The sequence below is a fragment of the Pelobates fuscus genome, chromosome 5 (genome assembly GCF_036172605.1).
Source record: "Pelobates fuscus isolate aPelFus1 chromosome 5, aPelFus1.pri, whole genome shotgun sequence".
Classification (NCBI taxonomy): domain Eukaryota; kingdom Metazoa; phylum Chordata; class Amphibia; order Anura; family Pelobatidae; genus Pelobates; species Pelobates fuscus.
Genome location: NC_086321.1, coordinates 327,984,751 through 328,004,254, shown reverse-complemented (window position 1 = coordinate 328,004,254; position 19,504 = coordinate 327,984,751). Strand labels below are relative to the sequence as shown.

Here is a 19,504-nt window from a genome sequence, read left to right as displayed (position 1 = left end):
GGTATGTGTCAAGGTAACAGACCACGTACACCCCTGCATGGCAATGGTGTTCTTTGATGACAGTGGCCTCTTTCAGCAGGATAACACATCCTGCCACACTACAAACATTGTTCAGGAATGGTTTGAGGAACATGACATAGTTTAAGTTGCTGAACTATGGAAAGTCTGTTGTTCTATTACTTTAATTACAGTCGCACCCAGAAAATATTAAAAATGAGACTTCTGAATTTGATTTCAAACGAATCGCAATTCACTTGAGTGATCAGCAATTCCGTTATTTAGTGTTTCAGAGTTCCGTCCCTTAGCGGTGTGAGGGTTAACTTATGAAGCGGTTAAGCAGCTCTTACTAGCCAACCATCACATTAAAATGTAAAATAAATAAAAAGAGCCTACAACCCCCCCCCAAATTAGAATATGGGAGATAATACCTCTGCGCTGCCACCCACCATTCTGTAAGTTGGGGAATGTCTACTCAATTGTACACAGCCATAGGCCTCTCAATTTAATGAAAAACTAGCAACTTCACTAAGAAAATTTCAAGGGGAATCAGCACAGGTTACCCACATGCCCCAATTAGGGGCAAAAATAAATATATAAATAAAATAAATACATGGGTGGCAGGTGTGAGCTAATATAATAATAGTCTAGGATGGATGGGGGGGGGATTCCATTGTCCGCCAACCCCCACCCATGGACGGCCAGTTGGAGATATTAATCTAGCAATAGGGCAACATTTATTATCAACTGCCCAGCAAATGCTACTGGGCAAGTTGTTGGAATTTTTTTAATCTGGGCACTGATAAGCATCAGAGCCGGATTTTAACCAATTTGGTTCATCCAAATAATTATTCTTGAAACAATCAGCCAAAATTAATCCGAACCAAAAAGCCACATTGTTCGACAAAAACGATTGTCCTGATAAAACACATTCTTTACCCTCTAGCAAATACAAGTGGATAAAAAGGCTGGCTCATTAAATGGTAAAAAGTGAGGCCTGATCAGTACACAGAAGTTTTATAAACTCCTGGGATCCTTCCATCAGGCCCCCTCCTGCATAGAAATTGATTGGATACATCTAGCCAGCAAAGAACAATGTGGCAATGAGCAAAACATGCCTCTTTTAAATGGATGAAGAGAAGGAGTGGCCAAGGTCGGAGCTACCTTAAGGTGGTGCAGGCGATCATATTATTATTATTATTATTATTGCAATTTATATAGCGCCAACAGATTCCGTAGCGCTTTACAATATTATGAGAAGGGATTTAACTATAGATAGGACAATTACAAATAAACTTACAGGAACAATAGGTTGAAGAGGACCCTGCTCGATCGAGCTTACATTCTATAGGAGGTGGGTGTAAAACACATTAGGACAGGAATTTGCAATCAAATCAGGTGGACTGCCCTTTAGGAGAGGGCAGGAGACAGGTATGTGAGGTAAGGGTTAGTCTTGGAGGCCATATGCTTTCCTAAAGAGATGAGTTTTAAGGCACTTCTTAAAAGATGCAAGACTAGGGGAGAGTCTGATGGCGGTAGGCAGGCTATTCCATAGGAAGGGAGCCGCCCGCGAGAAGTCCTGCAAGCGCGAGTTGGCCGTACGAGTGCGGACAACGGACAGGAGGTGGTCACGGGCAGAGCGGAGAGACCGAGAAGGGACATACCTATGGATCTGTGAGGAGATATAAGAGGGGCTAGAGTTGTTCAGTGCTTTATAGGTGTGAGTTAGTACCTTGAATTGACTCCTATAGCATACAGGAAGCCAATGTAAGGACTGGCAGAGGGGTGAGGTGTGAGAGAAACGACTAGAGAGGAAAATCAGTCTAGCAGCAGTGTTCATTACGGACTGTAGGGGTGCAGTACGGCTTTTGGGAAGACCAATCAGGAGAGGGTTACAGTAATCCATGCGGGAGATTACCAGAGCATGGACAAGCTCCTTGGTAGTATCTGGTGCAAGAAAGGGGCGGATGTGGGCTATGTTTTTAAGATGGAATCTACAGGATTTGGCAACATGCTGGATGTGAGGCTCAAAGGTGAGACCAGAGTCAAGTATGACGCCAAGACAGCGCGCTTGCAAGGATATTAGGGCATACAGGATTTCGATGTCCGGAAGGAGGGGAGCACAGCACTCTGTCTGTGTAGCGAGACACACGGGGAGGGGGGCTGGGAGTTTGAGACAAACGGGGAGGGGGGACTGGGAGATTGAGACACACGGGGAGCGGGGGCTGGGAGATTGAGACACACTGGGAGGGGGGCTGGGAGATTGAGACACACTGGGAGGGGGGGCTAAGAGATTGAGACACACTGGGAGGGGGGCTAAGAGATTGAGACACACTGGAGGGGGGGCTAAGAGATTGAGACAATAGAAAAACATGCACTTTTAAATGTATGAAGGGAGGTAGTGGCCAGGGCCGGCACTACCATAAGTTAGTACAGGCAGTTGCCTTAGGGCACAGGATTTGGGTGATCAGCAGGAGAGGAGCTGGTTTCCCTCTCGCCTGGGAGATTAAGGGCTATGGGGCTTGGGAGAGAGAGAGACACACAAAGGGTCTGTGGGGAGAAAGACACACAAAGGGTCTGTGGGGAGAAAGACACACAAAGGGTCTGTGGGGAGAAAGACACACAAAGGGTCTGTGGGGAGAAAGACACACAAAGGGTCTGTGGGGAGAAAGACACACAAAGGGTCTGTGGGGAGAAAGACACACAAAGGGTCTGTGGGGAGAAAGACACAAAGGGTCTGTGGGGAGAAAGACACACAAAGGGTCTGTGGGGAGAAAGACACACAAAGGGTCTGTGGGGAGAAAGACACACAAAGGGTCTGTGGGGAGAAAGACACACAAAGGGTCTGTGGAGAGAAAGACACACAAAGGGTCTGTGGAGAGAAAGACACACAAAGGGTCTGTGGGGAGAAAGACACAAAGGGTCTGTGGGGAGAAAGACACAAAGGGTCTGTGGGGAGAAAGACACAAAGGGTCTGTGGGGAGAAAGACACAAAGGGTCTGTGGGGAGAAAGACACAAAGGGTCTGTGGGAGAAAGACACAAAGGGTCTGGGGGAAAAAGACACAAATGGTCTGGGAGGAGAAAGACAAAGGGTCTGGGGGAAGTAAGCGATACTAAGAGAAAAAAAAAGTGGTATTAAGGGACATAGGTGAAGATGCAGTTTTTTGGGGGAGGGCGGGGGAGTGGGAAATGTGGTTTCTTTGAGCTACTTTAAAGTATTTGACTCAAAATTGTTTTATACATGTATTTTGCTCTCTTTTTGTCACACTTTTACCCATGTCTTCAGAATGTAGTGCAGAATAATACAGATTCAGGAAGGCATGCATTGCGTCCAGTATTTCGTCATTTTTTTCATTTAGTAATGGGCCTACAGCATACAGTTTTTTCCGTCCCCAATGATTAATATAGTGAAAAAGTTAACACGTGGCAGATGTTTATGCAGAATTGTTACTTTATGAGCATCACATTTCTCATTGCACACACTAAATTTCTCCTGATTATTCAGAATTGGGGGTTTAGTCCATTAATATATATATATATATATATATATATATATTTTTTTTTTTTTAAAGGGTATTAAGAGAAAAATATATACATCACTATGTATTAATACTCTACAATCCAACTAATTGAAAAATAAAGTAAAAAAAATTGCCAAAAATATTTACAATGCACACTATCTTTCTGTAAACATTTAAAGACACCTTGCATGCAAATGTACACTTCATGTGTGTTATGATACAAATAAGGTATGCTTATTGGCATAACATTTTAGCTGTATCTTGTGCTGCAGAATTGCTAGCAAATTTATAGATTGGGAGAAAGACTGAGGTCTTTCTCCCAACTGTCAATCAATTTGTCAGCCTACACTAGACCTCTTTGCATTCAGGTGGTCTTTCAGCTCTCCACACATAGCAACCACAGTGCACCTGGTTTTAAAACCTGTGCAACCAAATACGTAAAAGGAAAATTTACTGGACCACTCCTGGTACCATAACAACTTAATCTCAACTAAATCATTATGGTGCCTGAGAGGTCCTAGGTGCTATCGTACCGTAAAGGTTTAGACCATTTACAAGCAGTTTAACCCCAAGGTGTTCCCAATGGCACACACTCTCCAAATTCCTTTTACCTCCTCCTCCAGCAGCATCAGATTAAATAGGGAAGCCTTGCACTGGGCTTTTGCATGTTTCTCAAGGAAATGTCTTAAATGAAGGCCACTGATCAGTCCCCTGATAAACTCTGCGTATCACTAAAATCCAGTAAAGGGCTTCCGCATTGAAGATGGGGAAGGAGGAAGAGGTAGGATAGGCACTTTCGGAAGTACGTTGGAGTTAAAGAATTTTTAAAATAATTAAACCCTTAAGGTTACTCTGAGGGTTCCGTTAAGTAATAATGGTCCTTTATTTTTTAATATTAAAAAATAAAAATGATATTGCACAGCTTAGATAAGGCATGATCATATCACATATACTCCCCTCCAAGAGAGGTTTATTGGATAAGTAGTTTAACCTCCAGCAGTAGTTTATCTTCACATAATTATGGGCTCCTAAAGCTGAAGAATTTGTCTTACTTTTTTAAAAACCTTTCTTTAACTCAATCAGAAAATGGGTCACGTCCTAAATATTGACTTTATTTTATTACATTTGTAGTGGTAAAAATTATGGCTTTAAAATAGATCCTGTAACCTGAAGGTAAATTATGAAAACTAGAATGCGGTTCTAGTGTTCCAACAACATTTGAGACAAAAAACTGGGGTAAAAAGTCTGTTTTCACATATATTTTGTGACTTTACTTTGTAGCCTGCTCAAATGGGAAGCATGTGAAGGAATCTGTGATGGCCAAGACATTCACAGCTTATTTTATACCTATACAGACACTCCAAGAATGCAAAAATGTATTACAGACATAGAAAGAGAATACTTGTAATTTAGCATTGAGTGGTCTCAAAAGAAAATTGTTCATGGTAATTTTACCAATTAAAGGACCACTATAGGGTCTTTAGGTTCCCCCCACCCGCTATGTTTACAGCTGCAGGGTTGACCCTAGATGGACCTGGCACCCAGACCACTTCATTGAGCTGAAGTGGTCTGGGTGCCTATAGTGGTCCTTTAAAGTATCCAAGATACTAGTGGTACTGGCAGGGATAGCCAATGAAGTGTGAATTGTTAGCAATTCAAAATGAATTTAAAATGTCATGCTTACTTAGTCCAAATAAAAACATGGCAGAACAACAAACCTGAAATTCATTTCACACTTTAGTGAATAACCATGTAAAGATTGCTTATGGACTTGCTACAAAAATAATGTATGTCTTAAAAGGATACTATAGTCATCAAAACAAATTTAGCCTAATGAAGCAGTTTTCGTGTATAGATTATATCCCTGCAGTCTCACTGCTCAATTCTCTGCCATGTAGGAGTTAAATCACATTGTTTATGCAGCCTAGTCACAACTCCCTGCATGTGACTCACACAGCATTCCTAAACACTTCCTGTAAAGAGAGATCTAATATTTACACCTCCTTTATTGCACAGTCTCTTTAATTTAGACTTTCTTATCTCCTGCACGGTTAATAGCCTTCTAGATCCTGCAGGAGCTTCCTGTGTGTGATTAAAGTTAAATTTAGAGCAGGAGATACAAACATATAAGGCAAGTTCACATCTGATTGAACAATGTAAATTTTTTCACACATGCGGTCACCAGGGGAGGTGTGGCTAGGGCTGTGAAAACGGCAGAGAATTAAACAGTGAGACTGCAGGGGCATTATTGATACCCCAAAACTACTTCATTAAACTAAAAATGTTTTAAGGATTATAGTGCCCCCTTTAATGCTACCACAAAGTAATTATCTTTCCATACACATTTTATTTTAAGAAATCTATTTGTGGACAAATTTGTTTTGGTCTTATTGAGTCAGATTATGGAGACTTGATAGACAGGCGGTGAGTGATGATAGGAATAGGGAGGAATAAACGGATATGATTTAGAATGCAGAGCTGAATAAATTAGTATAGAATACGGTAACTTACCAGCTTGACTCAAACTGGTTAGATCCCTACTTCCCTCTGCAACATCTTCATTCTGACCCGTTATCTCGCTCTGAACTTCTACAGAATTCTGTATAATTACACACTGATCATGCTTCACTTCAGAGGATGAGCTGAGAGCTCTGACCTTTCCTTCCACTGTAATTTTTCCCTCAGTCTTATCACACTTCTCCACATGCTTTATGATATCCTGGTTATTCTTAGCAACATCCACCTCGTCTCCTGCCAACAATGTTCTTTTACATTTGTTTTTTGAAATTATGTCAGTCCTTGGCTCACTTGCAGGTTCTATTACAGTGCTATTAAATCCGGAAATTAAAGTAGACAGTGCTTCATTAGATCCCTCCAAATTAGCCTGAGTGCTCTTCTCTTCATATCCTAAAATCACATCTGGACCAACTGCAACTTCCCTTACTTCGGACACCGTGCTTCCGCCAATGCAAGATATTTCTAAGAAGCAATTAACTCCCGTATCAGTCATGTTTAAAGGTTCTCCTGATGCTTGGCTAAGAGTGAGGACTACAGCTTCAGAAGATGCTTCCAGTGTTTGAGGCTGAGCTGTAACTTCCTTGTCTGCGGTGTCTCTTTGTGTTCTAGAACAAACAGCCACCCTTAGCTCTTCCAGCTCAAATGCTGCATCTTTTAGATGTCCTTCTAACATGCTGATGACCCCTTTTTGGTGATCAATTGTGTACTGAAGTAGTTCAATCTCTTTTTCTGTCTCACAAGTCAGTCCCAACAAGGATTCCATTACCCAAACACCAACATCCTTCATTTCACTTTCAGATCCAACAGCAACTTCTCTGAATGCTTTATGGGACTTATAATAAAATACTGCATCATTCATGTCTTTCTCCTCTCCTACACCTACAGACTTCGAGCGCCTTTCCATCACTTTCGGGGGACTTGCAAATGCCTTGGTGGTTGCATTCTTATTACCTTTTGTTGTTCTTTCATGAACACTTAGCTTTTCTGTAAGTCTTTTAAGCTCTGCAATCTTACTTGGTCTAGGCCTTCCATTCTCTGACTCGCTTTCCAGTTCAGAAGAAAGGTCTAGATTTTTTTCCGAGTCAATTTCATCTGAATTTTTTGCACTTGACTGCTCACCAAAACAGGTCTCCTGCTTCTTCTCCAGATCAGCTAGCAGTTCTTTCTTCTCTCTCTCCAGGGTAGAAATCTTCATTTCCAACACAGGAATAGCTTTTACTTGTTCTTCAAGATCTTTCAGTTGTCTCAAAGCAGCAGCCATCTGCTCGCGAACAAACTGCAGATGAGTTGAAGAAATGTTAGCTGCTGGTGTACTTCTTCCAGAGTTTGCCGGACTAATTCTTACACATCCTGAGAAACTGGGACTCAGTATACCAAGACCTTCTACACTTCTGCTTTGTTGCACAGATGAGGACAATTGAGACAGATTAGGTGAACTTGTACTAGCAACACTGAGCTTGGCAAGATTTGTAGGTGGCCCTGTTTTCACATGCAAACCTGCAGAGGAAGTTTGTTGTTCTTTTTCAAGTCGTATGCTGGTCTCCACCAGTGTTTTCTCAACACGAGGATTCCTTATGATGGACTTGGGTGAAGGTGGGGGCAGCAGATTAATGATAGTTGTAGGAGAAACTGGGCCAGATTTTTGCATATTCAGATTATCTTTAATATCAGAGGAGCCAGACTGAGTCCTAACCCTTGAAAAAAATACAGAGCCTGATCTCCCATCCTCGCTGGAGTTTAAAGATTCTGTAGAAGTCCATCCACCAGTCTGGCAAGACGGACTTCTCAGGGATGAACTAGACAGCCTTGGTACCCTTGGTTTGCGGTTCACGGATACCTTTTTTAATGTCTGACCGCTCTGAATATCTTCAACATACTTCAAGAAATCCAAATCCAACTGGAAGCCATATGGAGTTTCCACAGAATAGGAGGTCTTTTCATCCTGGTCTCGATACAGAAATGGGCCACCTAAATCTATTAAGATAACACAAAACACTATATCAGTGAAAGCTTTGAGTACAAATATTTCACATATCTTTGGAAATATGAATTCTACCACTTGTTAGATAATTACAACTATGAAGAATCATCAATTGATAAGTTGTAGCTATTAAAATATGGTATTTTTAAATTTTGTAGTCCTTTAATTTCTTTTTTTTAAATGAATTAGGGTTTTTAACCCTTGTTCCACCATTATCTTGATTATATTACAGATGATTTAAAAAAAAAAAAAAACACCTATCAGGCTGCAGAGGTTTTGAGCCAAGACAATTACAGCTTTGCAAATTAGAATATATCACAACAAATCAAAAGTTTACTTTTGTTCTCTATGGTAAACATCTACACATGTATTATTCAAGCATGCTTGATCCAGAATTACGGTCTATAATCACTGAACGGCAAAGAAATAAAAAATAAGGCAAGAAAATGAGAATGCACATGCCAATATTATATTTCACAGTATTTATTTTATTATTTTAACTTGGCATCAATAAGTTAATAAAAATGTGCAGTTTATAGTTTAAATTACCTGGTAGGTTCTGGTTGATATGCAAGGATTGTGCCATTTTCGTAAACAAAAGAGTAAAAAAATGCAAATCGGACTCAGATGTGTGTCACAGCAGTGAATGAAATAGTATTTGCTTGTCTGCAAAATAAAATAAAACATTGTCATTATAATGTAAACAAAACGGAAAACGTTAAAAATATATATATATATATATACACACACATACATATATACTTTTTTTCTGATTGGATGCAACAAACACTACAACATGTGCTTGGCAGTTTCAAGAAAAATAAAGGTTCAAAACAAAATGATTTGGTATATTCAAGGTTTGTAACTTTAAGACGGTGGAGTGCTGGGCTTTTGAACATTTTATTTACTAAGAGTTGGCTTTCTAAACTAGACTTCTGCTATGTTATATGTCAAGAATAATGCAGTAAACTGTAAATGTGCATTAAATAAGTGGATATTTCATAAGTCTTCCTAAGATTGTAGAGATACAGGAGACATGGAATATCACAGTGCTCTTTGTTTTAGCCAGCGTAAACAAAGGGACACTGTGACAGGAGACCATCAAATAATATTATAAATATTGCGGTAAATATTAAACTATTCAAAAAGATTTTTATTTTTTTCGCTGTTCGCTATAGCATCCCAATGAGATTCTTTAGATTGAATATACAAAAATTAAATTATTATGACACACAGACACTAAAAGTTAGAATTTTCTTTTCTTTAGGATTCAAAACATGTAGGCTTGAAGCCCGTTTTTTTTCAAAATTGACTTTTTGTTTGCTTTGTTACCTACCTGTAAGCAATGCTTCAGAACTGTACTGATAAATAATATCACATTTAACAGAGAAGCCTTAAAAGAGCCATCTAGTCACCATCATTTCTACACGTCCAGGTAGTGATTATGATGCCAAAAGGCTGCTAGCACTATCCCCAAACACAGGTTTTTTTGAGTGCATTGACCCAACCTGGGGGTCCAGGTTATTAATGTGGAAGTAGATCTTCAAGGCTAGACGGCACATGCATTGTGGAGCATGTTTAGGTCAAACTTTTCAGAAATGCTTTTGACCAAAAGCTGGGGGGCATAACCCACAGCCTAATGGCACCATAACCACGACTTTGGTTTGTAGTAGTTATGGTGCTTAGATTGCCTCTTTAAGGGTATACGATGCAAAACACAGCTTGCATTAACCCCATTAGAAAGACTATTACTAGGAACGTTGCAGGGGTCTGCATGCCTTTCATTTTTAGCAAGTTAATGACAGCAGGAAGGACGGTGTAGGATAGAATTAGACCGTTACATAGCAACATATTTTATAAGTCTCCTTTGAGTAGTAAACTTTCTCATGATGTCACTCTTGCTTTTCTAAACGGTTTCATATGGGCCATGGAATGAGAATGTCAGAGCAGGATTAACCATAAGGATACCCTATGCAGCGGCCTACGGCTCAGGTATTAAACACGGGCTGTGCAACAATGAATTTGCTTGGTTCAATTTACGATGAATGGAGGGGCAATCTAAAAACCTGTCTAGGAGCCTGTGGGATCCAGTTATTCCAATGCTGCCGCTCAAGATTGAAGGTAAGAGGATTGCGACTGTTTAGAATTCAAGCAGCAGAGAGGCACAACTCAAAAAAAAAAAGTGTGCAGCTTGTGTCATAATACATGCACAACACACAATTTTTATATCTTCCTTTCTTCACTCCAAGCCAGACACACGCATGATCCTGATCCTCCTAGACATGCACACGCATGCTCCCATTAGAGGCTGGCTTAGTCCTGCAATGTAAACATTATAGTTTCTCTAAAAGGGCTTTGTTTTACATCTTAAGACTAACATTTACATACTTACATTTCAAGTTTCATGCTGATGGTTTAGGTCAGACCTATCTCTACACAGTAAAAAGCCCTAAATGAGAAGCATCTCATTCTTGTCGATAACGTTTATTTTTACCCAATAAGTCCTTGTACAGCAGAGATCTAGGGAATAAAACAGCTCATCCCCTACAAAAAATAGCAGGATTGGAACTTATCTGCAAATTGATAGCAGCCATGTGGCTCAGCCCAAGTAATAGGGTTAGCATGCTTACACTGCATGCACAAAACTAATACAGGAAGAGATGCTGAGAGTTCTGTATTCCCGAGTAGCAGCACAGAGAAACGGTCATAAAGGTGCAGTGATATTTAAGCCACTCAGAGTGTTAAGAAACGGATCTGTGAAGTGCAGAAAGTTGCCTACCCCAAGTGTAGAGAGTCAGATGTTGTGGTCTACATTACCCCTGATGCTTTGCCGGCATTATGGGAGATGTAGTCCATAACACCTGGATTGCCACAGGTCGACCTAACCCCCGATATATACCATCAACAACTTTGCAGTTTTGCAATGTTGTGCTGGTGCTTAGAGTGATCTTTTAATATTTTGACAATAGTAATCCATTGTATTTTGAGCAGTATCACAATTTGTACGTATATTTTACTTGAGATGCTTAATAAAAAGAAAAAAAAAATGCACGAAAGGAAGAGAGCGAGAATTAAAAAAATTAAAAAAAAAATAACCTCTACAATATTCCAGCCCTACACTAGAGCTTTTTTGGCTTGTGTTTTCTAAACGAGATTTGGATATACCCTCTCCATGAACTGCACATTTAAATCACTTCAAAAATGAAGATGAATAAGAATCTCAAGTACAGGGGTAAAATGTTCTATTCACATAGAAAGTAGACAATTACTGATCTTGGTCCTAACACGAGTGATTACCTCGAGTACGGGAGGCTGTGGACTGTTCACCCAGTTTCTCCAGTTTCAGCTTGCACTTTAAACATCATTATTTGCTTCGGTTTTCTTCTTATTAAGTTATGAATGCATTCCCACAAGCAGATAGTGTCATTTCATCACAGCCTACACACAAAAAAAAAAAGAGTTAGACGTGGAAGTGCCAGTAACACTTAACAAGAAGACAGGAAGTTTCTTATCTGCAGCATTTCAACCCTAGGGCACATTCCTTGTGTCTTTTCCAAGTTTTACATGGAGGGCAGCGCCTTCATAATGCCCAGGCCCCAAAGCAAAAGCTGAATTAATGGATAAACTGTTTCTGCATCTCTATTGTTCTGAGGCAGACAGAGCTTTCTACCAGCTAACAGAGGAAACCTAAAGTTCTCTCTGCGTCCACATGGCCAGACAGAGTAAGAACAGGGCAGCGGTGGTTGACAGCTGTGAATATAGACACTGGGAAGATAACAGCTGAGGGAGACTGCAGACCCTCTATTACAGTATAATCCCAAAATGTACAATAGAAAAGGAGAAAGGCTTTGGTAGCATGTGTTTGTGTATTTCATTTTTTTATTTTTTTTATTTCTTTATTTTTGCATGTGCATATGAGTTACAGACAAGCTTGCAGGGCCACAACAGCAACTGCAGGCATATTCATGGCATTTCAATGAGTGGCATTTAGAAACAGCACATTTTTATATGAAATAGAAAGTTTTGTTACATTCTAGGCAAACATATGACATTCCTAGGTACTTCTAGGTTTAGTGCTATAGTTAGTAGATTATCATTTAATTGTTAAGCTAGGACATCAACATAACTATTGTATCATTAGGCTTTGGCATTCGTTATGGAACAATGTTAAAGTAGATTAACCAATCTAATTGAGGTTGTCGCTTTTAAACATGTTATGCAGGATAGTGCACAAAATAGGCTATAGGGAATGCTCTGTATGAACGTAAAATAACAGTGCAATACTTAAAATAGGCATATAGGTTATGGAGCAAAATCACAAATAGGTTTAAACTCGTTTAGATCTGAGCTAGTCTGGACATAGGTATTTTCATGTTACATCCGATAGATTACCAGTGATTTCTCACCCCACCAACCCCCTTGTGAATAGGTTAGGAATCTGAGAGGGAAGCAGCAATGTCGGCATACACTCGTGTGAGTCCAGTTAAAATAGAGAAACCTTAGCGGTTGTGAGCGCCTAGCCCATAATGTCCTGGTCTCCCTATTGTCAGCCGATGCCTTTTAGGTGGTGAGTGGAGGCCCACTGTGCCGGTCTGTGCTGCCTTGATGTGGGTTGTAGTCCCTTCAGTTCGGCAGTGTGTGGCTTGGGTGTCTCAGCGTGGTTCGGCGTCCGTGTCGGTGAGTGAGCTGTAGCTTTGATAGTGGGTCTCTTCCGACCGCGTGTTGTCAGGCTGTAGCCGTAAAAGGTGCATCCAGTGGGACTCTCTTGTGAAGGTGCCGCCTCTTGCCGGTGCTGCCCGCAGGTTCATTCTTTTCAGGGGGAGCGGTGTGGGCCGCTTCTGGGCCTCACTGCCGGTCTTGGCGCCAGCATCTTTGGTCTCCGCCATCTTGACTGCTGCGCCTTTGTGTTAGATCCGGGCGGCCCTGCTGCTGCTCCCGGGATGGTCGGGGCATGCAGGGGTGGGGACCGGGATCACCCCCCTGGTCCATGGGGGGGGGGGAACGGGGCCACGTCTCCACGGGTCTGGCTCCTGTCTGAGCACAGATGGGCAGGATAGCGGGGCAGCAGCCGTCTGCCCCACTCACCGCCGGAGTAGGCCTCGTTGGCGCCAGTGAGGATTCATCCTCCAGGGGACTGAAACCGGTCGGGCCAGCCTCACCCTGGGTCCGGTACTCTCCACCCGATGAGTTTCACCGTTGTTTGTCAGCTTTTTATGCCAAATTAAACTGATGTCTTGTTTTTTTCATTATAAGTTTCAGGAGCTGGTCTGACATGCGGCCATCTCGCTCGGGGGCCTGGCCCCGCCCCCTATTTCATTTTACGCTTGTGCTTATGTCTCTGTTCTATCCTAATATTCATATATCCAGTAATCATTTTTATTGTTAAAGGGACGCTATAGTCACCAGAACAACTACAGCTTAATGTAACATAATAGTATGTGCCTGCAGGCATTTTCATGTAAGTACTACCTTTTTAGAGAAAAGGCAGCGTTTACATTGCTTTCTAGGGACACCTCCAGTGGCCACGTCTCAAATGGCCACTAGAGGAGCTTTCTGGGGCAGTGCTGCACAACGCTGCATGGAGATGCAGAATATTCCTCAGAGATGCATGATTCAATGCATCTCTGAGGAGATGCTGATTGTCCAGAGCTTGGTTTGGCTCCATCTCCTTGGCTGAGATCATCAGAATTAACAAACTCAGCCAATTCTGATGATCTCAGCCAAGGAGGTGGGACAGAGGCAGAGCCAGGGAATAAAGGTAAGATTTAACCCTATTTAAGGAGAGATCGGCCACCTAAATAGTGTTTTATAACACTATAGGGTAGGGGTGCCCAAAAGGTAGATCCCTAGATGTTTTAAACCTACAGCTTCCATGATGCTTTGCCATTCTAAAGGCATGCAAAACCTCATAGGAGTTGTAGTTCTACAACATCTTGGGATCCACCTTTTGGGCACCCTGGCTATAGGGTCAGGAGGACACGTTTGTATTCCTGACCCTATAGTGTTCCTTTAAAATGAACAATCCAACCACCAAATCACTGCATAGTACGATTGTGATGATCTCCAAACTGTTTCAGATTCAGCAGAACAGGCCCCAAATCAGGCTCACGTTCTTGTGTTTGTTCCCTAGTGTTCAGCTTTTGTGGACACCAAGGAACCGTCTCCGGAAGTGACAGCACAAGCACATCAGTAGACACACTAATGCTATGCCAAGGGCACCGAGCCATTTATCAGAGAACAAGTCTCTGTGCATGCTTTGCTCTTAAAGCAGTAGGCCAGCATGATTTACAGTCAGCCTGATGTCTATATTTTGGGTTGACATGCACTTTTGAGGGACACCCACAATAGCATTTCACACCTACCTATGTTGGGAGGTATGGTAGTGGTTATGGTACAATAGTCCTATGTGTACAGTCACTCTGCTTTTAGCGGTTTGACAAAACTAGATTGTTCTAGAACCCCCAAAGCCTACCTTCTAAATGGAGGAAATCATATGAGGATGTTTTAAGGTTCTTTTTAAGTTTTTTGGTTTCGATTTTAACCCATCAAGGACAAAAGGTTACACTATATATACACACACACACACACATCACAATCTGGTCACTAGAGAACTTAACACAGCATGTTAACTCCAATAGATGCGCTATGCAGCCCTGGAATAGATTCTTAAGACAACACAAACCACTAAAGTCATTAAAGGGTCAACCCAAGCCCATCAATAACACTGCATTATTGCAAAGTATACAAAGTAAAAATAACTAAAAAGAGTGAGAATGGATAGTATTTGCAGCGATTTGTAAAAGTTACTGCAGTGTAATGGAGAGCTTGTACCCGCTTCTGGAAGCTTCACCCCCTCACCCAATAGAAGAGAGATTATCACAATTTCCTGCTGTTCATATTTATGTATTGCTGGCATTTATAAAGCACCAACATGTTCTGCAGCGCTGTACAATTACCCATGAGCTTACAATCTAAAGGTTAAAATGGGGAGATGAGACAAAAGGTAGCAGAGAGAGTTGGAGGGGGTTGGCAAAGAGAATAAATAGTATTATAACATAGAAACATAGAATATGACGGCAGATAATAACCATTCGGCCCATCTAGTCTGCCCAAAGTAACTGGTAACGTGAAGCGAATGAGGATGTAATCGACTGTGATACCAAACAGCTGGAAGAGCATCCTATGTAGTTAGCATAAACCAGAGCAGGTGGGTGGGAAGAGCAGAGTATAAATTAAGTTCTTTTATTGCAAGTTGCAGATGGATTGTGGAATTCAAGTGTCCCCATACTTCCTATAAATATTCAATATTTATTTTTCACCTGCCCTGAACGTAATCTATTTTTCTTTAACGGAGGGTGTTTTTGTGAAAAACAGCCAACATAACTAGCCTAAAAAATACTTTCCTACAAACCTATTTCCTTCAAAAGTTAGTTTATCATGTTAGTAGACAGATCACATAATATAGATTACACCACGGCATTACCCCAACCAGTACCCCGGCTCACCTTATCACCAGCACCCACCCCACGGGCAGTCCCTCTCACATAACCCAACAGGAACACAAGAACCCAACCTTCGCAAGAGACAGCGAAGAGTGCACCAACCACACACCGGGAACAGAACCAACCCGACATAGAACATTAGGGCTTTAACTTATAGCACACATATAGTTATACCCAAAGCATAACAGACCAAGGCGCTATGACACTCTCAGTTCGGAGCTCCAGACTTATACATGCCGCTTAAGCGCAACACTCTTGTCCTCTTATAATTTTCTTATTTAAAAAAAAAAGTGCACAGGATCCATGTATCGTTTTGTTCTTGATAATGTTAGCCATTGCTATTGTGGCATGACGGGCACAATTGTCAAATTGCACGAAAAATAAAGAATAATAAAAAAAAAAAAATTTGACCACAAATATAGCACAGCCCATAACTTTTTGTTGGCTAACAGATGACATTAAAAGCTCACATGTGAAAGTTTCCCTTTAAAACCCTACCTTGATACAGAGAAGGATTTAGATTCCCCCAGGGCCCTAGGCCGGGTACTAATTTGGGGCTCTGTACATCCTTCACATAGGAGTCATGAATGGGGTCATGGTTCTAGGGCCTATGTATAACCCCTAGGATCAAGGTGGTTACTTAACATTAATCGTGCTCTGCCTTGATAATCACAGTCACTCACAAGGTTACTTAAAGCGGCACAGTCATGCCGAACTTACCTTTCTCCTATTGTTTCCTCTTCTCTTCCTCTCTCAGAATCTGTTTTTTCTTCTGATCTAGTTTTCTTTAAAACATAAGACAAAGTAGGGACTTACTTTGTCTTATGTATTTTTCCTACGTCTGGTTTTCTCTGACCCAAGGAGGAGCTTAAGTCTGTGTCAAAAAAGTATTTGCGCTCCTCATTGACACAGGAAATGGAGCTGACTTAAGCTCCTCCTTATGTCAGAGAATGTCAGACGTAACCCCTAAAGACGCTGGCTCACCTTTAGGGGTTACTCCTTTCCAGCACTGGGTCTCTGCCCCTGCCCTTCCATTTGGTGAAAAGCCTCAAATAGAGAGAAGCACGTTTCTCAAGCCATTTTGTGAATTGGGAAACATTAAATGGAGTCAGCTGACTGCAGTCAGCCAATCAGCAGCGCACATGCCCACAGCATAATCTTCTGTTTTTAATCTTTTCGACAAATGGTAGAACAGAGGGCAGAGAAATCCGGTGCTGGTGAGCCAGCGCCAACGACCTCTTGTCACCATAACAACTTCATTTGGATATAGATGTGGTGCCCGGAGTATTCCATTAGGTGGTTATGGAGCAATTTTAACTTGTTAGGCAGTGCTGAACTTATCCCAAAATAAATAAATAAAAACCCAATCCATAGCATAATGAACAGTTACCCAATCTACACATTGCTCTTAACATTTGGGTGCGTGGAATTTGTTTAAAACATATTTAACTGCACACTGTAAATAATTTTTTTGTCATACAATGAAACGATATTTTCTTTTGCAGGCATTGAGCAATAAATTCTTCTAATTCTTTGCTGCTCTACAAATATGCACATTTTGTATGTCATGGGATAACATGTGCAAATAAAGGATTGAACAGTTAAAAGTAAATAAAACGTGGAAAAAAGAAATGGCAAAAAAAAAAAAAGGTTCTCACAGGAGATTGTTGCCCAAAAACATTCCAAGCAGCACCTTCTGCTTCCCTCTTAACGTCCAACGCTGTTATTTGGTTAATTATGTCGAAAGAGACAGGCAGACTTCTATTACGTTTATATTTAAGTTTATTTTTCTTCATATTTTGCCCCAGGGGGAAATAGTGCACTGCATAGTTAACTCACTTTAAAGTTTGAGTAGGCCTATAATTTGTACAAATTCTTGGCAATTTACCTTATTTTTTACCAGAGGGAAGTAACTAATCAACCCGTTGCTCTTGGCATATTGCTTGTCCGAAGTGTATTGTCATATGGACCTGCCTACTTTCTGCCCATTTAGGGGAACTACCAGTGATGCAGTTTTTGTCATTGTTGACACACCCTTTTAAGGTCCACCCTTGTCCAGATTCCTGCCAGGCTTAAGTGTGCAGGTATCAAAATATATTTTAAAAATGTACACTATTAGGGTACATGATTAATGCTGAAAATAAATCAGCATTATTTTTTCTATACATTGTGATAGCAAATTAATACTTTTTAATGCAAGGCCCCGCATAATTTTTGCCCCTCGAAATCCAGTCAATTAATCCTCAGCATAGACCTTTTTCTCAATAGCACAGATTTCCAAGTTAACGATTGAGTGACGCGGAAAGCAAGTGAGCCCTCCTACAAGTACTGTCAAATCCTTAATCCCCTCCATGATTGTCCCCAAGAAAGCTGCCCACGCCTGCACACTTTCAGCAGAAGAGGCCTTATTTCAGTGTCCTGTCTCGTCGCCCCAGTTTTGTACCCTGGTGGCCTTGGATGCGGGACAGTTCCCAACCAGCACAGTGCAAACACTTAAAGGGACACTATAGTCACCAGAACAACTACAGCTTATTGTATTTGTCCTGGTGAGTAGAATTGCTGTAAACACTCTCTAGAGTACAGCAAATCCCAGAAAAGCATTGATTTCCCCCTCGTTCAAAAAAGTCGTAGAAGGCGGAGACATAGCCAAGGGACTTCGGAATCCGTTGTTTAAAGGATTATTTAACCCTTTCATTGCCACAAGAGGGGGTGTGGGGTGCGGGGGCAGAGACACTATAGTATTAGGAGCATAGCTTTGTATGTTCCTTTAAATGTGGTGCAGAATATGCTGGGGCTGTATACATGCTAATAATTCTACATAATTCTTCTGATTTCCATTACTTAAGTTTTCTAAGTCTAATTATTCTACTACTACCATCTAGAGACAGATTAGAGAGGAAAACAGAACGGTATATCAGTGTTTATTTAAATAACACATAAATACTAATTCTTGCCTTCTTGCTAAAACTGCAAAGGAGATGAATGGTTTTTTTAAGTCTACAAAACAAACACAGCTTGGCGCTGAAGCAATAAAGATCCTGTTTTATAAGGAAGTTGGCCTCTCGTGACTGAAACCATGCCGATTCTCTTGAGCCATTCTGATGCCAAAAACCTGCAACAGCATGTATTCTCTCCATTAGTGACCCACTAACTTTGGAGACAATCACCTAACATGCCTCTATTCAGAAATCTCTTATCACACAGAGGCTTGCTTCATAATTCCGTATTTGAATGAATATGAGAAGTGTGTGCAGTTCTACAGCTCATATTTCTTATTCAATAGGAATAGAATAGAATTGAGCAGTGCAACTTCAGGGGCATGATCTGTATACCAAAACCGTTTCATTAAGCTAAAGTTGTTTTGGTGAATATAGTGTCCCTTTAATATAAATAACTTTTAAAAAAAACATTCTTTTATGAACAAAAGGTATTCAAAGCTCCGCAAGGATTAGAGCAAAAACTCAAATTCCATCCTTTCGAGAACGCTTTACTCAACTTTCTAATCTGATATAACCTTTATTTGATGCTTCTATTGACCTAATAAAATCAACAAAGTATAAATTTGCTTTTTGTTAAAGCTAAAAATGTATAATACAAATAGGGGGGATTTCCTTTTCCTTTTCCTTTTTTAGGGAAAAAAAAAAAAAAACTAAATATATTCAAAATGTTTTACAATAAATTTGGATTCATTTTTATTGGTTTTTATTTTTACAATCTCTAGTGAAAGTCATATTAAATGACTAATCAGCTGATAATTTTTGAAGCCAGCACAAGCAGTAATACAACTACCATGGGGGCTAGTGGTGAGGCATGCCATTGTGCGGCAGAACGACCTTCCGCAAGCTCAAGGGGCTCATCGTGTGGCCAATGCACGGGATGGTCATATTTGATCAGGGGCCCAGTCAGATACCAGATATGAGGGGACCAAAGAATCAGAGAGGAGGAAGACAGAGCCACGGCCAGAGAGGAGGGAGAGCCTAGACCA

The 19,504-nt window shown here is 40.9% G+C and overlaps 1 protein-coding gene across 1 annotated transcript in view; it reads right to left on the bottom strand.

The window, feature by feature from the left end:
• Positions 1-19,504, bottom strand: part of KANK3 (KN motif and ankyrin repeat domains 3) — an 83,112-nt gene that overhangs the window by 17,962 nt on the left and 45,646 nt on the right. Inside the window, exons 2-4 of the mRNA XM_063455659.1 lie at positions 11,315-11,455; positions 8,567-8,683; positions 6,031-8,010 (exon numbers count right to left, since the gene is read on the bottom strand). Of these exons, the coding sequence (XP_063311729.1) occupies positions 6,031-8,010; positions 8,567-8,603 (2,017 nt within the window). The 5' untranslated portion in view covers positions 8,604-8,683; positions 11,315-11,455. The remainder of the gene's footprint in view (positions 1-6,030; positions 8,011-8,566; positions 8,684-11,314; positions 11,456-19,504) is intronic.